At 45.2% G+C, this 16,239-nt stretch overlaps 1 protein-coding gene across 1 annotated transcript; it reads right to left on the reverse strand.

The window, feature by feature from the left end:
• Positions 1-7,505: 7,505 nt before the first annotated feature.
• Positions 7,506-8,215, reverse strand: LOC123450324 (uncharacterized protein ycf45-like). The gene is made up of 3 exons (XM_045127640.1): positions 8,209-8,215; positions 7,887-8,094; positions 7,506-7,767 (listed from the first exon to the last, which is right to left on the reverse strand). Exons 1-3 carry the CDS (start codon positions 8,213-8,215, stop codon positions 7,506-7,508), a joined length of 477 nt encoding a protein of 158 aa, XP_044983575.1.
• Positions 8,216-16,239: the final 8,024 nt, after the last annotated feature.

The following is a 16,239-nucleotide window of genomic DNA, read 5'->3' on the forward strand; positions in this document are numbered from 1 at the left end:
TTTAGGTTTTGAGGCTGACTCCTCCCCTCCCTCCCACCTATATATACGGAGGTTTTAGGGCTGATTTGAGACGACTTTCTCACGGCTGCCCGACCACATACCTCCATAGTTTTTCCTCTAGATCGCGTTTCTGCGGAGCTCGGGCGGAGCCCTGCTGAGACAAAATCATCACCAACCTCCGGAGCGCCATCACGCTGCCGGAGAACTCTTCTACCTCTCTGTCTCTCTTGCTGGATCAAGAAGGCCGAGATCATCGTCGAGCTGTACGTGTGCTGAACGCGGAGGTGCCGTCCGTTCGGTACTAGATCATGGGACTGATCGCGGGATTATTCGCGGGGCGGATCGAGGGACGTGAGGACGTTCCACTACATCAACCGCGTTCACTAACGCTTCTGCTGTACGATCTACAAGGGTACGTAGATCACTCATCCCCTCTCGTAGATGGACATCACCATGATAGGTCTTCGTGCGCGTAGGAAAATTTTTTCCCTTGCGACGTTCCCCAACAGTGGCATCATGAGCTAGGTTCATGCGTAGATGTCTTCTCGAGTAGAACACAAAAGTTTTTGTGGGCGGTGATGTGCGTTTTGCTGCCCTCCTTAGTCTTTTCTTGATTCCGCGGTATTGTTGGATTGAAGCGGCTTGGACCGACATTACTCGTATGCTTACGAGAGACTGGTTTCATCGTTACGAGTAACCCCCTTTGCTCAAAGATGACTGGCAAGTGACTGTTTCTCCAACTTTAGTTGAATCGGATTTGACCGAGGAGGTCCTTGGATGAGGTTAAATAGCAACTCATATATCTCCGTTGTGGTGTTTGCGTAAGTAAGATGCGATCCTACTAGATACCCTCGGTCACCACGTAAAACATGCAACAACAAAATTAGAGGACGTCTAACTTGTTTTTGCAGGGTATGATTGTGATGTGATATGGCCAACGATGTGATGTGATATATTGGATGTATGAGATGATCATGTTGTAATAGAAATATCGACTTGCACGTCGATGGTACGGCAACCGGCAGGAGCCATAGGGTTGTCTTTATACTAACGTTTGTGCTTGCAGATGCGTTTACTATTTTGCTAGGATGTAGCTTTAGTAGTAATAGCATAAGTAGCACGACAACCCCGATGGCAACACGTTGATGGATGATCATGGTGTGGCGCCGGTGACAAGAAGATCGTGCCGGTGCTTTGGTGATGGAGATCAAGAAGCACGTGATGATGGCCATATCATGTCACTTATGAATTGCATGTGATGTTAATCCTTTTATGCACCTTATTTTGCTGAGAACGACGGTAGCATTATGAGGTGATCTCTCACTAAAATTTCAAGACGAAGTTGTGTTCTCCCCGACTGTGCACCGTTGCGACAGTTCTTCGTTTCGAGACACCACGTGATGATCGGGTGTGATAGACTCAACGTTCACATACAACGGGTGCAAAACAGTTGCACACGCAGAACACTCGGGTTAAGCTTGACGAGCCTAGCATGTGCAGACATGGCCTCGGAACACATGAGACCGAAAGGTCGAGCATGAATCGTATAGTTGATATGATTAGCATAGGGATGCTTACCACTGAAACTATTCTCGACTCACGTGATGATCGGACTTGAGATAGTGGATTTGGATCATGTACCACTCAAATGACTAGAGAGATGTACTTTTTGAGTGGGAGTTCTTAAGTAATATGATTAATTGAACTAATTGTCATGAACATAGTCTAATGGTCTTTGCGAATTACGATGTAGCTTGCGCTATAGCTCTACTGTTTTTTTATGTTCCTAGAGAAAATTTAGTTGAAAATTGATAGTAGCAAACTTTGCAGACTGAGTCTGTAAAACCGAGGATTGTCCTCGTTGCTGCGCAGAAGGCTTATGTCCTTAATGCACCACTCGGTGTGCTGCACCTCGAGCGTCGTCTGTGGATGCTGTGAACATCCGACATACACGTTTCTGATGACTACACGATAGTTCAGTGCAAAGTACTTAATGGCTTAGAAGCAAGGCACCGAAAACGTTTTAAACGTCACGGAACATAAGTGATGTTCTAAAGAGATGAAATTGTGATTTCATGCTTGTGCCCTTGTTAAGAGGTACGAGACCCCCAAAAAATTCTTTGACCACAAAGTAAAGGAGAAAAGCTCAATCGTTGAGCGTGTGCTCAGATTGTCTGAGTACGACAATCACTTGAATCAAGTGGGAGCTAATCTTCCAGATGAGATAGTGATGGTTCTCCAAAAGTCACTGCCACCAAGCTTTGAGAGCTTCGTGATGAACTATAACATATCAAGGATAGATACAATGATCTTTGAGAGATTCGCGACGTTTGACACTGCGAAAGTAGAAATCAAGAAGGAGCATCAATAGTTGATGGTTTGAAAAACCACTAAGTTTCAAGAAAGGCGAGGGCTAGAAGGGATACTTCGTGAAACGGCAAAATAGTTGCTGCACTAATGAAGAGACCCAAGATTAAACCCAAACCCGAGACTAAGTGCTTCTGTAATAAGGGGAACAGTCACTGAGGCGGAGCAACTCTAGATACTTGGTAGATAAGAAGGCTGGCAAAAGTCGAGAGAAGTATATTTGATATACATAATGTTGATGTGTACTTTACTAGTACTCCTAGTAGCACGAGGGTATTGGATACTGGTTCGGTTGCTAAGTGATTAGTAACGCGAAATGAAAGCTACGGCATAAACGGAGACTAGCTAAAGGCGAGGTGACGATACGTGTTGGAAGTGTTTCCAAGGTTGATATGATCAAACGTCACACGCCCCCTTTACCATCGGGATTGGTGTTGAACCTAAATAATTGTTATTTGGTGCTTGCGTTAAGCATGAACATGATTGGATCGTGTTTATTGCAATACGATTATTCATTCAAAAGGAATAATGGTTACTCTATTTGCTTGAATAATCACCTTCAATGGTTTATTGAATCTCGATTGTAGTGTTACACATTGGTGCCAAAAGATACGAGTTAAATGATGATAGTACCACTTACTTGTGGCACTGCCGCTTGAGTCATGTTAGTATAAATTGCATGAAGAGGCTCCATGCTGATGGATCTTTACTCACCTGATTTCGAATCACTAGTGACATGCAAATCATACCACATGAGCAAGGCCTTGTTTTCATTGAGATGAAACAAGATAGTAACTTGTTGGAAGTGATACATTTTGATGTATGCAGTCCAATGAGTGTTGAGGCACGCAGTGGATATCATTATGTTCTTACTTCACTGACGACTTGAGTAGATACAGGAGTATTTACTTAATGAATCACAAGTCTGAAATATTGAAAAGTTCAATTCTGTTTCAGAGTGAAGTTCGTCGTAACAAGAGGATGAACTGTCTACGATATGATCATAGAAATGAATATCTGAGTTACGAATTTTTGGTACACAGTTAAGACAATGTGGAAATTGTTTCACAGTTCATGCCACCTGGAACATCATGGTGTGATGATGTGTCTGAACGTCATAGCCACGCACTATTTAGTATGGTGCATGCTGGGATGTCTCTTATCGAATTACCACTATCGTTTATGGGTTATGCATTAGAGACAACCACATTCACTTTAAATGGGGCACCGCGTATTTCCGTTGAGATGACACAGTATAGACTGAGGTTTAGAGAAATCTAAACTGTCGTTTCTTGAAAGTTTGGGGCTTCGAAACTTATGTGAAAAAGTTTCAGTCTGATAAGCTCGAACCCAAAGCGGATAAATGCATCTTCACAGGATATCCAAAACAGTTGGGTACATCTCCTATCTCAGATCCGAAAGCAAAGTGTTTGTTTCTAGAAACGGATCCTTTCTCGAGAAAAGGTTTCTCTCGAAAGAATTGAGTGGGAGGGTAGTAGAACTTGATGAGGTTATTGAACCATCACTTCAACCATTGTGTAGCAGGGCGTAGGAAGTTGTTCCTGTGGCGCCTACACCAATTGAAGTGGAAGCTGATGATGGTGATCATTAAGCTTCGAATCAAGTTACTACAAACCTCGTAGGTCGACAAGGTCGCGTACTGCTGCAGAGTAGTACGGTAACCCTGTCTTGGAGGTCATGTTGTTGAGCAACAGTGAACCTACGAGTTATGGAGAAAGCGATGGTGGGCCCAGATTCCGACAAATGGCTGGAAGCCATAAAATCCGAGAGAGGATCCATGTGTGAAAACAAAGTGTAGACTTTGGTAGAACTACTTGATGGTCATGGGACTATTGGGTAAAATGGATCTTTAAAAGAAGACAGACGATGATGGTGATAAGTCACTATTAAGAAAAGCTCGACTTGTCGCAAAGATGTTTTCGACAAGATCAAACAGTTGACTATGATGAGTCTTTCTCACTCGTAGCGATGCTAAAGGTCTGTTAGAATTATGTTAGTAGTTGCTGCATTATTTATGAAATATTGCACGTAGGATGTCAAAACATTGTTTCCTCGACGGTTTCCTTGAGCAAACATTGTATGTGATACAACCAGAAGGTTTTGTCGATCCTAAAGATACTAGCAAGTATGCAAGCTCCAGTGATCCTTCAATGGACTGGTGCAAGCATCTCGGAGTTGGAATAAGCACTTTGATGAGATGATCAAAGATTTTGGGTGTGTACAAGGTTTATGAGAAACTTGTATTTCCAAAGAAGTGAGTGGGAGCACTATAGAATTTCTGATAGGTATATGTGGTTGACATATTGTGGATCAGAAGTAATGTAGAATTTCTGTAAAGCATACAAGGTTGTTTGAAAGAAGTTTTCAAAGGAGTACCTGGATTATGCTACTTGAAGGTTGAGCATCAAAGATCTATGGAGATAGATCGAAAGCGCTTAATAGAAGTTTCAACAAGATACATGCCTTGACAAGTTTTTGAAAGAGTTCAAAATAGACCAGCAAAGAAGGAGTTCTTGGTTGCGTTGTGAGGTGTGAATTTGAGTAAGACTCAAAACCCGACCACGGCAGAATAAAGAGAATAGATGAAGGTCGTCTTCTATGCCTTAGCCGTAGAATCTAAAGTATGCCATGCTGTGTACCGCACCTGAAGTGTGCCTTGACTCAAAGTATGTTGAGAGGTACAGAGAGTGATCCATGTTTGAATCACTAGCAGCGGTCAAAATTTATCCTTATTAACAAATGGACTAAGGAATTTTTCTCGATTATGGAGGTGGTTAAAGAGTTCGTCGTAAAGGGTAACGTCGATGCAAGCTTTGACACTAATCTGAATAACTATGAGTAGTGAAACGGATTCATATAGTAGAGTGGATATTTGGAGCATTTCCGAATAGCACGTAGTAGCAGCATCTATAAGATGACATAAAGATTTGTAAAGAACGCACGGATCTGAAAGTTTCAGAACCGTTGACTAAAACCTCTCTCACAAGCAAGACATGATCAGACCCCATAACTATATGGGTGTTGGATTCGTTGGAATCACATGGTGATGTGAACTAGATTATTGACTCTAGTGCAAGTGGGAGACTGTTGGAAATATGCCCTAGAGGCAATAATAAATTAGTTATTATTATATTTCTTAGTTCATGATAATCGTTTATTATCCATGCTATAATTGTATTGATTGGAAACACAATACTTGTGTGGATACATAGACAAAACACTGTCCCTAGTAAGCCTCTAGTTGACTAGCTCGTTAATCAAAGATGGTCAAGGTTTCCTGGCCATAGGCAAGTGTTGTCACTTGATAACGGGATCACATCATTAGGAGAATCATGTGATGGACTAGACCCAAACTAATAGACGTAGCATGTTGATCGTGTCATTTTGTTGCTACTGTTTTCTGCGTGTCAAGTATTTATTCCTATGACCATGAGATCATATAACTCACTGACACCGGAGGAATGCTTTGTGTGTATCAAATGTCGCAACGTAACTGGGTGACTATAAAGATGCTCTACAGGTATCTCCGAAGGTGTTAGTTGAGTTAGTATGGATCAAGAGTGGGATTTGTCACTCCGTGTGAACGGAGAGGTATCTCGGGGCCCACTCGGTAATACAACATCACACACAAGCCTTGCAAGCAATGTAACTTAGTGTAAGTTGCGGGATCTTGTATTACGGAACGAGTAAAGAGACTTGCCAGTAAACGAGATTGAAATAGGTATACGGATACTAACGATCGAATCTCGGGCAAGTAACATACCGAAGGACAAAGGGAATGACATACGGGATTATATGAATCCTTGGCACTGAGGTTCAAACGATAAGATCTTCGTAGAATATGTAGGATCCAATATGGGCATCCAGGTCCCGCTATTGGATATTGACCGAGGAGTCTCTCGGGTCATGTCTACATAGTTCTCGAACCCGCAGGGTCTGCACACTTAAGGTTCGACGTTGTTTTATGCGTATTTGAGTTATATTGTTGGTTTCCGAATGTTGTTCGGAGTCCCGGATGAGATCACGGACGTCACGAGGGTTTCCGGAATGGTCCGGAAACGAAGATTGATATATAGGATGACCTCATTTGGTTACCGGAAGGTTTTCGTGCATTACCGGAAAAGTTTCGGGCTCATCGGTAGTGTACCGGGAGTGCCGGGAGGGGTGCCGGGGACCATCGGGAGGGGTGTCACGCCCCAAGGGGTCTCATGGGCTATGGGAAGAGATAAACCAGCCCCTAGTGGGCTGGAATAAGTTCCCACTAAGGCCCATAAGGTTTGAGAAGGAAAAAACACAAGGTGGAAAGAGTTTCCAAGTGGGAAGGTGGAATCCTACTCCAAGTAGGATTGGAGTAGGACTCCTCCACCTCCAATTTCGGCCAAACCTTTAGGTTTTGAGGCTGACTCCTCCCCTCCCTCCCACCTATATATACGGAGGTTTTAGGGCTGATTTGAGACGACTTTCTCACGGCTGCCCGACCACATACCTCCATAGTTTTTCCTCTAGATCGCGTTTCTGCGGAGCTCGGGCGGAGCCCTGCTGAGACAAAATCATCACCAACCTCCGGAGCGCCGTCACGCTGCCGGAGAACTCTTCTACCTCTCTGTCTCTCTTGCTGGATCAAGAAGGCCGAGATCATCGTCGAGCTGTACGTGTGCTGAACGCGGAGGTGCCGTCCGTTCGGTACTAGATCATGGGACTGATCGCGGGATTATTCGCGGGGCGGATCGAGGGACGTGAGGACGTTCCACTACATCAACCGCGTTCACTAACGCTTCTGCTGTACGATCTACAAGGGTACGTAGATCACTCATCCCCTCTCGTAGATGGACATCACCATGATAGGTCTTCGTGCGCGTAGGAAATTTTTTTCCCTTGCGACGTTCCCCAACACAAGTTGTATCCCCCGCTGTTCAATGGTGCTAGCAGCCATAGCCTCTAGCTTAGTTCCAATTTCATCAATGACGATTGCCTGAGGAATGTGATTTTCCACAGCTTCTGTCAACACCTGATCGGCATTAAAGGGACAGATTTAACATACATGGTAAGTGTTAGATGGGATATTGATGTTCACTACTGTATAATTCTGACATACTTGATAAACAAGTACATATGTTTTAAGCATGTGTGTCAATGCCGAGCAATAGTCTTGTGAGCAGTACAATACAAACATATACGATTGTGCACACTTCACAAGGCAGCAAGGTATTAAACTCAATAGAGCAAACCTTATGCTGCATTTCTTGGATAGGCACTTGCAACCTACGGGCATTGCCTATTCCTGGGTGAGGAATGTCGCCATTTCCAGCTATCTCATTGGATGTATCAACAATCATCACTCGCTTATCGTAGTCATCTGCTAGCATTCGTGCAATGTCTCTGCAAGGCAAGGCAACAATCTGATGCTAAAATTGGTACATACTGCCATAGAAACTCTCCTAATTAGAGTTGCCATACGTAAGTATCCGTCACTATTCACTAGTACACTGTAAGCATACCTTATGACAGTTGTCTTCCCCACCCCTGGTGGTCCGATGAGCAGCAACGACCCACCAGCCTTCACCAAATCCTGAAGCAAATTAGCACTTCCGGGCACGACCCTCCCGACGCGGCAGGTCAGTCCTACAATGTCTCCCTGCCTGTTCCTAATCGCGCTGATCCGGTGCAGCGTCCGGCTAATCCTGGCGCGATTGTCCCCTCCAAAATCTAAAAAGAACTAACAAGATTTAGATTTCTAAGCAGAGTCACCCAAGCTACACTACACAAATCACGTAGAGAATGATATATGAACAGATATTTCACTGCCTAAAAATAACTCACAATCCATCAGCAATCACTTATAAACCAGGCATCTGTTGAATGGTCAGGCAATTAGCCTAAACCGAGCATGTGGATCTGACTGTTAGTTAGGAATCCAACAACACAACAGGAGGTTCATATCACTTTTAAATAACAGGAACTATGTAATGAATGATAACATAAATGCTAAAAATAGAACTGAAAGTTCGTGAACACGGCACATATAGCATGGGAGTAGAGCGCTGAAACACACAACAAGAGGCAAACAGACATCTCCAAGTGGTTCTTTAACTCATGATCACGCTTGCCTTCAACTGGCGTCTCTAAATTTCGAAGCAAGGTTTTCAGAATTTCAGCACTCGCGTCCACATTTCAGTGCCACGTGTCACTGTCACTCCAAGCCGCTTCCCCTTCCCCCACTTGCCATCAGCCCGCAGCAGGCCAGCAGCACGGCACGACACTATCGACTACCCGCCCGGAGCCGGCAAACGATCGGAGCCAAGAACGCCCCACGACAGCGACGGGAAGGTGCTGGCCCTCCCCCCTCGCACGGAGGGACCAACCAGCGCAGCGCAGCGCAGTTCTTGGTCTTGCGGCAAAGGATGGAAATAACGCAGTCAATCTCATCATCACGGCCGACAACCAGTCCGACTGTCTTGCCGGTCATGAGTCGTCCATAGGTGCGCAGAGCTGATTTACGATCATAGTAGTTCCATAACGCCCAACCAAACTAACAGCTGTTCCAAGGAAGACGAAAGGTACTACCCGTCGCCAAATGGAAGACATACGACTCTGTGATTGCATTAACAAAGCCTCCAGCCGATAGAAGACAGTTCCTTGCACAACCCGCGCCCCGAGCAGTGGATCGTAGGTCCTTCTCATACCTGTGCAGAAGCCCTAACCTGAACATGGAGAAAAGACAGCAATGGATCATATAGAGCGAGAGATGGTACATAATCAACAACACAGCGTATCAGTACCACTATATTCCCAATCATAAACAAGATTTGGGACATGTATCGTGCCAACAATAGCACTAGTAGTAGTAATGAGTTAACCAATTTGGGCCAGTATAACCAAGACAAACCTACTGCTCTCTCAAATTGCATGTTACCGCGCTAAAGATTTGATTTTAGGCCAAGACTGTGCAGATAAAACAAGTTAATATTTTCCTCTTCATATTATATCGTCAAGCATTGCACGTTTCAGTGCTAACACGTTTAAACCAAAACATTTGGTCATCTGAAAAAGGAAATCAAACTACACATTTGCCCCTACAAGCATTATGACAAACACCTATCAAGCAAAATCCAAATCCTTCCACATGTAAACTTGAACATGCACTGGAAAAAGAAAAATCATGGTAGCTGGTACTCATCCAGAAATAATCATCATTATATTCTTATTACAGTATCAAATCTACAGCTGGTAGTCATCCAACACAAAAATCAGGAAACAAATTAGAATAGGGAGAGCATGCAAGAGGAAGGAGGGAGGAGAGACGGGAGAAGAGGGAGGAAGGGCGAAGGAGTTGGTGGCTACCTGCCTACGGCGTAGCTCTGGGCGGGAGCAGCTGCTCGACGGAGCGATGGAGGCGCTTCTGGGCTCCTCTGCCGGCGGCAGGGTAGCGGAGGCTTTGGCCTGCGGCGGCTAGGAACCCTACTGACGCGCTCGGGGAGTCTGGCCGTTCGCTCCTCCCCACAATAATCAACTCCTTCACCTCAACCCTTGAGCACAGACAAGCCCCGGTGACTCGACCAAAGAAAATAAAAAACCAGATCTGCCCGGCTTGGCGGAGCGGGGAGGAGAGCGGGGGCGGGCCGGTACCTCTGCCGGCGGCTCGACGCCCGGAGCTGCTGGAAGGTTGGTCGGCGGGGAAGGAAGGCATGGCGAGGAGGAAGCGGCGCTGAAAGGGGAAGGATGGAAGGAAGGGAGGGACCAGATGCGCAGACAGACGGACGGTAGTGAAGTCTACCACGGACGGCACCACCCCACCCCACACACACAAGTGCAAAGGCATAAAGGAAAGTAGCAGGAGAAAAGAAAGTCAACTGCAGGCACCCTAGCGGGCGGCTGCATCTCCTGCTTCTTCTGGCCGGCGGCGCGGCGCAAGGAACCCTAGCTGCGGCTGCGCGAGGAGGCTACGGAGAGGGAGATGGAGGAAAGGGGAAGCGAGAGGAGGGGCTGGTTCGTGGTCGCGGTGGAAAACAGCTAATGGTGCACCACCATATGTGCCATTAGTAACCCTGGTTACTAATGGCGCACCTCTTGTGGTGCGCCATTAGTAGTTCTGCAAAAAAAGTAGTGGCGCAGCACCAACAGATGCGCCATTAGTAACACTAGTTACTAATGGCGCACTAGGTGTGGTGCGCCATTAGTAGTTTGCAAAAAAAAAACCAAAAAAAATTATAGTAGTGGCGCACTACCAACAGATGCGCCATTAGTAACCCTGGTTACTAATGGCGCATCAGCTGCTGGTGCGCCATTAGTAGTTTTGCTAAAAAAATAAAAAAAATAAAAAAAATATAGTAGTGGCGCACCGAGTGTGTGGTGCGCCATTAGTGTCCATCACACTAATGGCACACCTGCACATGGTACGCCTCTACTATATAGTAGTGGCGCACTGCTTGTGTGGTGCGCCATTAGTATCTATATCATCTATAGCCCTTTTCCTAGTAGTCTGAGTGTTACTCAATCTCATACCTTGCAATACATGCAAGAACCCCTTCTTTGACTTATCCATATTGAACTTCTTCAATATCTTGTCAAGGTATGTACTTTGTGAAAGACCTATGAGGCGTCTTGATCTATCTCTATAGATCTTGATGCCTAATATGTAAGCAGCTTCTCCAAGGTCCTTCATTGAAAAACTTTTGTTCAAGTAGGCCTTTATGCTTTCCAATAACTCTATATCATTTCCCATCAATAATATGTCATCCACATATAGTACGGAAACGCTACACAGCTCCCACTCACTTTCTTGAAAATACAAGCTTCTCCATAAACCTGTATAAACCCAAATGATTTAATCACCTCATTAAAGCGAAGGTTCCAACTCCGAGATGCTTGCACCAGCCCATAGCTGGAGCACTGGAGCTTGCATACTTTGTCAGCACTCTTAGGATCGACAAAACCTTCTGGTTGCATCATATACAACTCTTCCTTAAGATATCCATTAAGGAATGCTGTTTTGACGTCCATTTGCCAAATTTCATTATTATGAAATGCGGCAATTGCTAACATGATTCAGACTGACTTCATCTTCGCTACGGGAGAGAAACTGTCATTGTAGTCAATTCCTTCAATTTGTCGAAAACCCTTTGCGAAAGGTCGAGCTTTATAGACAGTCACATTACCGTCCGCGTTAGTCTTCTTCTGAAAGATCCATTTATTTTCTATGGCTCGCCGATCATCGGCCAAGTCCACCAAAGTCCATACTTTGTTCTCATACATTGATCCTATCTCAGATTTCATGGCCACAAGCCATTTGTTGGAATCTGGGCCTGCCATTGCTTCTTCATAGTTCGAAGGTTCACCGTTGTCTAACAATATGATCTCCATCACAGGGTTGCCGTACCACTCTGGTGCGAAACGTACCCTCGTGGACCTTCGAGGTTCAATAGAAACTTGATTTGAAGTTTTATGATCACCATCATCAACTTCCTCCGCAGTTGGTGTAGGCGCCACGGGAACATTTTCCCATGTTGTGCTACTCTCCGGTTCAAGAGGAGGTACAATTACCTCATCAAGTTCTACTTTCCTCTCACTTAGTTCTTTTGAGAGAAACATTCTCAAGAAAGGATCCGTTCTTTGCAACAAAGAATTTGCCTTCGGATCTAAGGTAGAAGGTATACCCAATAGTTTCCTTAGGGTATCCTATGAAGACGCATTTCTCCGCTTTGGGTTCGAGCTTTTCTGGTTGAAGTTTCTTCACATAAGTTTCGCAGCCCCAAACTTTTAGAAACGACAGCTTAGGTTTCTTGCCAAACCATAATTCATACGGTGTCGTCTCAACGGATTTAGACGGTGCCCTATTTAAATTGAATGATGTGGTTTCCGATGCATATCCCCAAAATGGTAGCGGTAAGTCGGTAAGAGGCATCATAGATCGCACCATATCTAATAAAAGTGTGATTACAATGTTCAGACACTCTGTTACGTTGTGGTGTGCTAGATGGCGTAAGTTGTGAAACAATTCCACATTTCCTCAGGTGTGTGCCAAACTCGTGAATCAAATATTCCCCTCCATGATTATATCGTAGACACTTTATTTTCTTGTCACGTTGATTCTCAACCTCACTCTGAAATTTCTTGAATTTTTCAAATGTTTCAGAATTGTGCTTCATCATGTAGATATATCCATATCTACTTAAATCATCGGTGAGAGTGAGAACATAATGATAGCCACCGCGAGCTTCAACGTTCATTGGACCGCATACATCGGATGTATTATTTCCAATAAGTTGGTTGCTCGCTCCATTATTCCAGAGAATGGAGTCTTGGTCATCTTGCCCATGAGGCACGGTTCGCATGTGTCAAATGATTCAGAAATCAAGAGACTCCAAAAGTCCATCAATATGGAGTTTCTTCATGCGCTTGACACCGATATGACCAAGGTGGTAGTGCCACAAGTATGTGGGACTATCATTATCAACCTTACATCTTTTGGTACTCACACTATGAATATGTGTAACATCATGATCGAGATTCATCAAGATTAAACCATTGACCAGCGGGGCATGACTATAGAACATATCACTCATATAAATAGAACTACCATTATTCTCTGATTTAAATGAGTAGCCATCTCGCATTAAGCAAGATCCCGATACAATGTTCATACTCAAATCTGGTACTAAATAACAATTATTAAGGTTTAAAGCTAATCCCGAAGGTAGATGTAGAGGTAGCGTGCCGACGGCGATCACATCGACCTTGGAACCATTCCTGACGTGCATCGTCACCTCGTCCTTAGCCAGCCTTCATTTATTCTGCAGTTCCTGCTTTGAGTTGCAAATGTGAGCAACAACACCGGTATCAAATACCCAGGAGCTACTACGAGTGCTAGTAAGGTACACATCAATAACATGTATATCATATATACCTTTGACGTTGCCGGCCTTCTTATCCGCTAAGTATTTGGGATAGTTCCGCTTCCAGTGATCGGTTCCCTTGCAATAGTAACACTCAGCCTCAGGCTTGGGCCCATTCTTTTTTTTTCTTCCCGGCAACTAGCTTACCAGGCGCGGCAACAGATTTGTTGTCTTTCTTGAAGTTCTTCTTACCCTTGCCTTTCTTGAAACTGGTGGTCTTATTGACCATCAACACTTGATGCTCTTTCTTGATTTCTACCTCTGCAGATTTCAGCATCGAGTACAACTCGGGAATGGTCTTCTCCATCCCTTGCATGTTGTAGTTCATCACAAAGCTTTTATAGCTAGGTGGAAGCGACTGGAGGATTCTGTCAATGACAGGATCATCTGGAAGTTCGACTCCAAGGTGAGTCAGACGACCATGCAACCTAGACATTCTGAGTATATGCTCACTGACAGAACTGTTTTCCTCCGTCTTACAGCTAAAGAACTTGTCGGAGACTTCATATCTCTTGACCCGGGCATGACGCTGAAAAACTAGTTTCAGCTCCTGGAACATCTCATATGCTCCGTGTTTCTCAAAAATCCTTTGGAGCCCCGGTTCTAAACTGTATAGCATGTCGCACTGAACCAGAGAGTAGTCATCACTCCGCGACTGCCAGTCGTTCTGAACGTCCTAGGCTACTGGGGCAGCGGGAGGATCACCTAGCGCCGCATCAAGGACATAAGCCTTCTTGGCCGCAATAAGGATGAGCTTTAAGTTATGGACCCAATCCGCATAGTTGCTGCCATCATCTTTCAGCTTTGTTTTCTCTAGGAATGCGTTGAAATTCAAGTTGACAGGTGCGTTGCCCATTGGATCTACAATATTTGTAAAGACAACTTTTAGATTAAGTTCATGATAACCAAGTTCATCTAATCAAATTATGTAATGAACTCCCACTTAAATTGACATCCCACTAGTCATCTAAGTGTTACATGATCCATGTCGACTAGCCCGTGTCCGATCATCACGTCAGACGGACTAGTCATCAATGGTGAGCATCTCCATGCTGATCGTATCAACCATACGACTCATGTTCGACCTTTCGGTCTCCCGTATTCGAGGCCATGTCTGTACATGCTAGGCTCGTCGAGTCCACCTAACTGTTTTGCGTGTCTAAACTGGCTTGCACCTGCTGTATGCGAACGTTAGAATCTATCACACCCGATCATCACATGGTGCTTCGAGACAATGATCCTTCGCAACGGTGCACACTTAGGGAAATACTTTCTCGAAATTTTATGAGGGATCATCTTTTCTCCTTTGATCTCCATCTTTGGGGCATCGCATGATCATCATTGTCATCAGCGTGACACCATGATCTCCATCATCATGATCTCCATCATTGTGTCTCCGTGAAGTTGTCACGCCAATTATTACTTCTACTACTATAGCTAACCGTTAGCAATGAAGGAAGGTAATAAACACATGGCGTTGCATCTCATACAATAAATTAAGACAACTCCTATGGTGCCGGTTGTCGTACTCATCGACATGCAAGTCGTGAATCCTATTACAAGAACATGATCAATCTCATACATCACACATGTAACATCACATCCTTTGGCCATATCACCTCACATAGCAAACCCTGCAAAAACAAGTTAGACGTCCTCTAATTGTTGTTCCAAGTTTTACGTGGCTGATTTGGGTTTCTAGCAAGAACGCCTTCTTACCTACGTGACAACCACAATGTTGATATGCCAAAGCTATTTACTCTTCATAGGGACCCTTTTCATCGAATCCAATCTGACTAGAGTGGGATAGACATACACCCACTAGCCACCTTATGCACCATGTGCATGTCTCGCGGTGGAACCAGTCTCACGTAAGCGTGCGTGTAAATTTGGTCCGGGCCGCTTCATCCCACAATACCGACGGAAAAGATAAGACAAGTAACGGCAAGCAAATGACAAAATCAGCGCCCACAACTTTTGTGTTCTACTCATGCATAGAATCTACGCATAGAACCTTGGCTCGGATGCCACTATTGGGAAACATAGTAAATTCAAAATTTTCCTATGCCATACAAGGATCTATCTATGGAGAGACCAGCAACGAGCAAGAGGGAAGAGTATCTTCATACCTTTGAAGATCTCTAAGCGAAAGCGTTACTAGAACGCCGTTGATGGAGTCGGACTCGCAGCGATTCAGATTGCGGTGTGATTGCATCTACGTGCTGAATCACGGCACCTCTGCGTTCAACACACGTGCAGCCCGATGACGTCTCCAACACCTTGAACTAGCAAGGAGGAAGGAGAGGTTTAGGGAGAGCTCCGACAGCACGACGGCGTGGTGGCGGTGGAGCTACGTGGGACTCCGAAAGGGCTTCGCCAAGCACCGCGGAGGACGAGGAAGAAGAGAGGTAGGGCTGCGACGAGAGAGAGATAGAGTTTGTCGTCTCAAAACAGCCCCAACTCATGGGTATATATAGGAGGAGAGGGAGGAGGGTGCGCAACCTCTAGGGTTCCCACCCTAGGGGTGGCGGCAGCCCCATCTGGCGCCAGGAGGTGGCGGCCATGGCAGGGAGAGGGAGGGGTGGCGCGCCAGGTGGGCCTGGGCCCCTCCTGCGCACTAGCCAACCAAGGGGCTGGTTCCCTCCCACACTTGGCCCATGTAGCCTCCCCGGGCTGGTGGCCCCTCTCGGTGGACCCCCGGAACCCTCCCAGTACGTTACCAGTGATGCCCGAAACATTTCCGGTGTCCAAATTCTCACTTCCTATATATAAATCTTTTCCTCCGGACCATTCCGGAGCTCCTCATGATGTCTGGGATCTCATCCGGGACTCCGAACAACCTTCGGTAACCACGTACACTATTTCCCTATAACCCTAGCCTCATTGAACCTTAAGTGTGTAGACCCAATGGGTTCGGGAGACGTGCAGACATGACCGAGACATCTCTCCGGCCAATAAC

The sequence above is a fragment of the Hordeum vulgare genome, chromosome 4H (assembly GCF_904849725.1).
Source record: "Hordeum vulgare subsp. vulgare chromosome 4H, MorexV3_pseudomolecules_assembly, whole genome shotgun sequence".
Lineage (NCBI taxonomy): Eukaryota > Viridiplantae > Streptophyta > Magnoliopsida > Poales > Poaceae > Hordeum > Hordeum vulgare.

What these genes read in the sequence shown, in the direction of transcription:
- LOC123450324 (XM_045127640.1), bottom strand. An exon ending in GGGAAGACAACTGTCATAAG is followed by an intron (nt 7,768 to 7,886) that starts GTATGCTTACAG and finishes CTTGCCTTGCAG; the next exon opens with AGACATTGCACGAATGCTAG.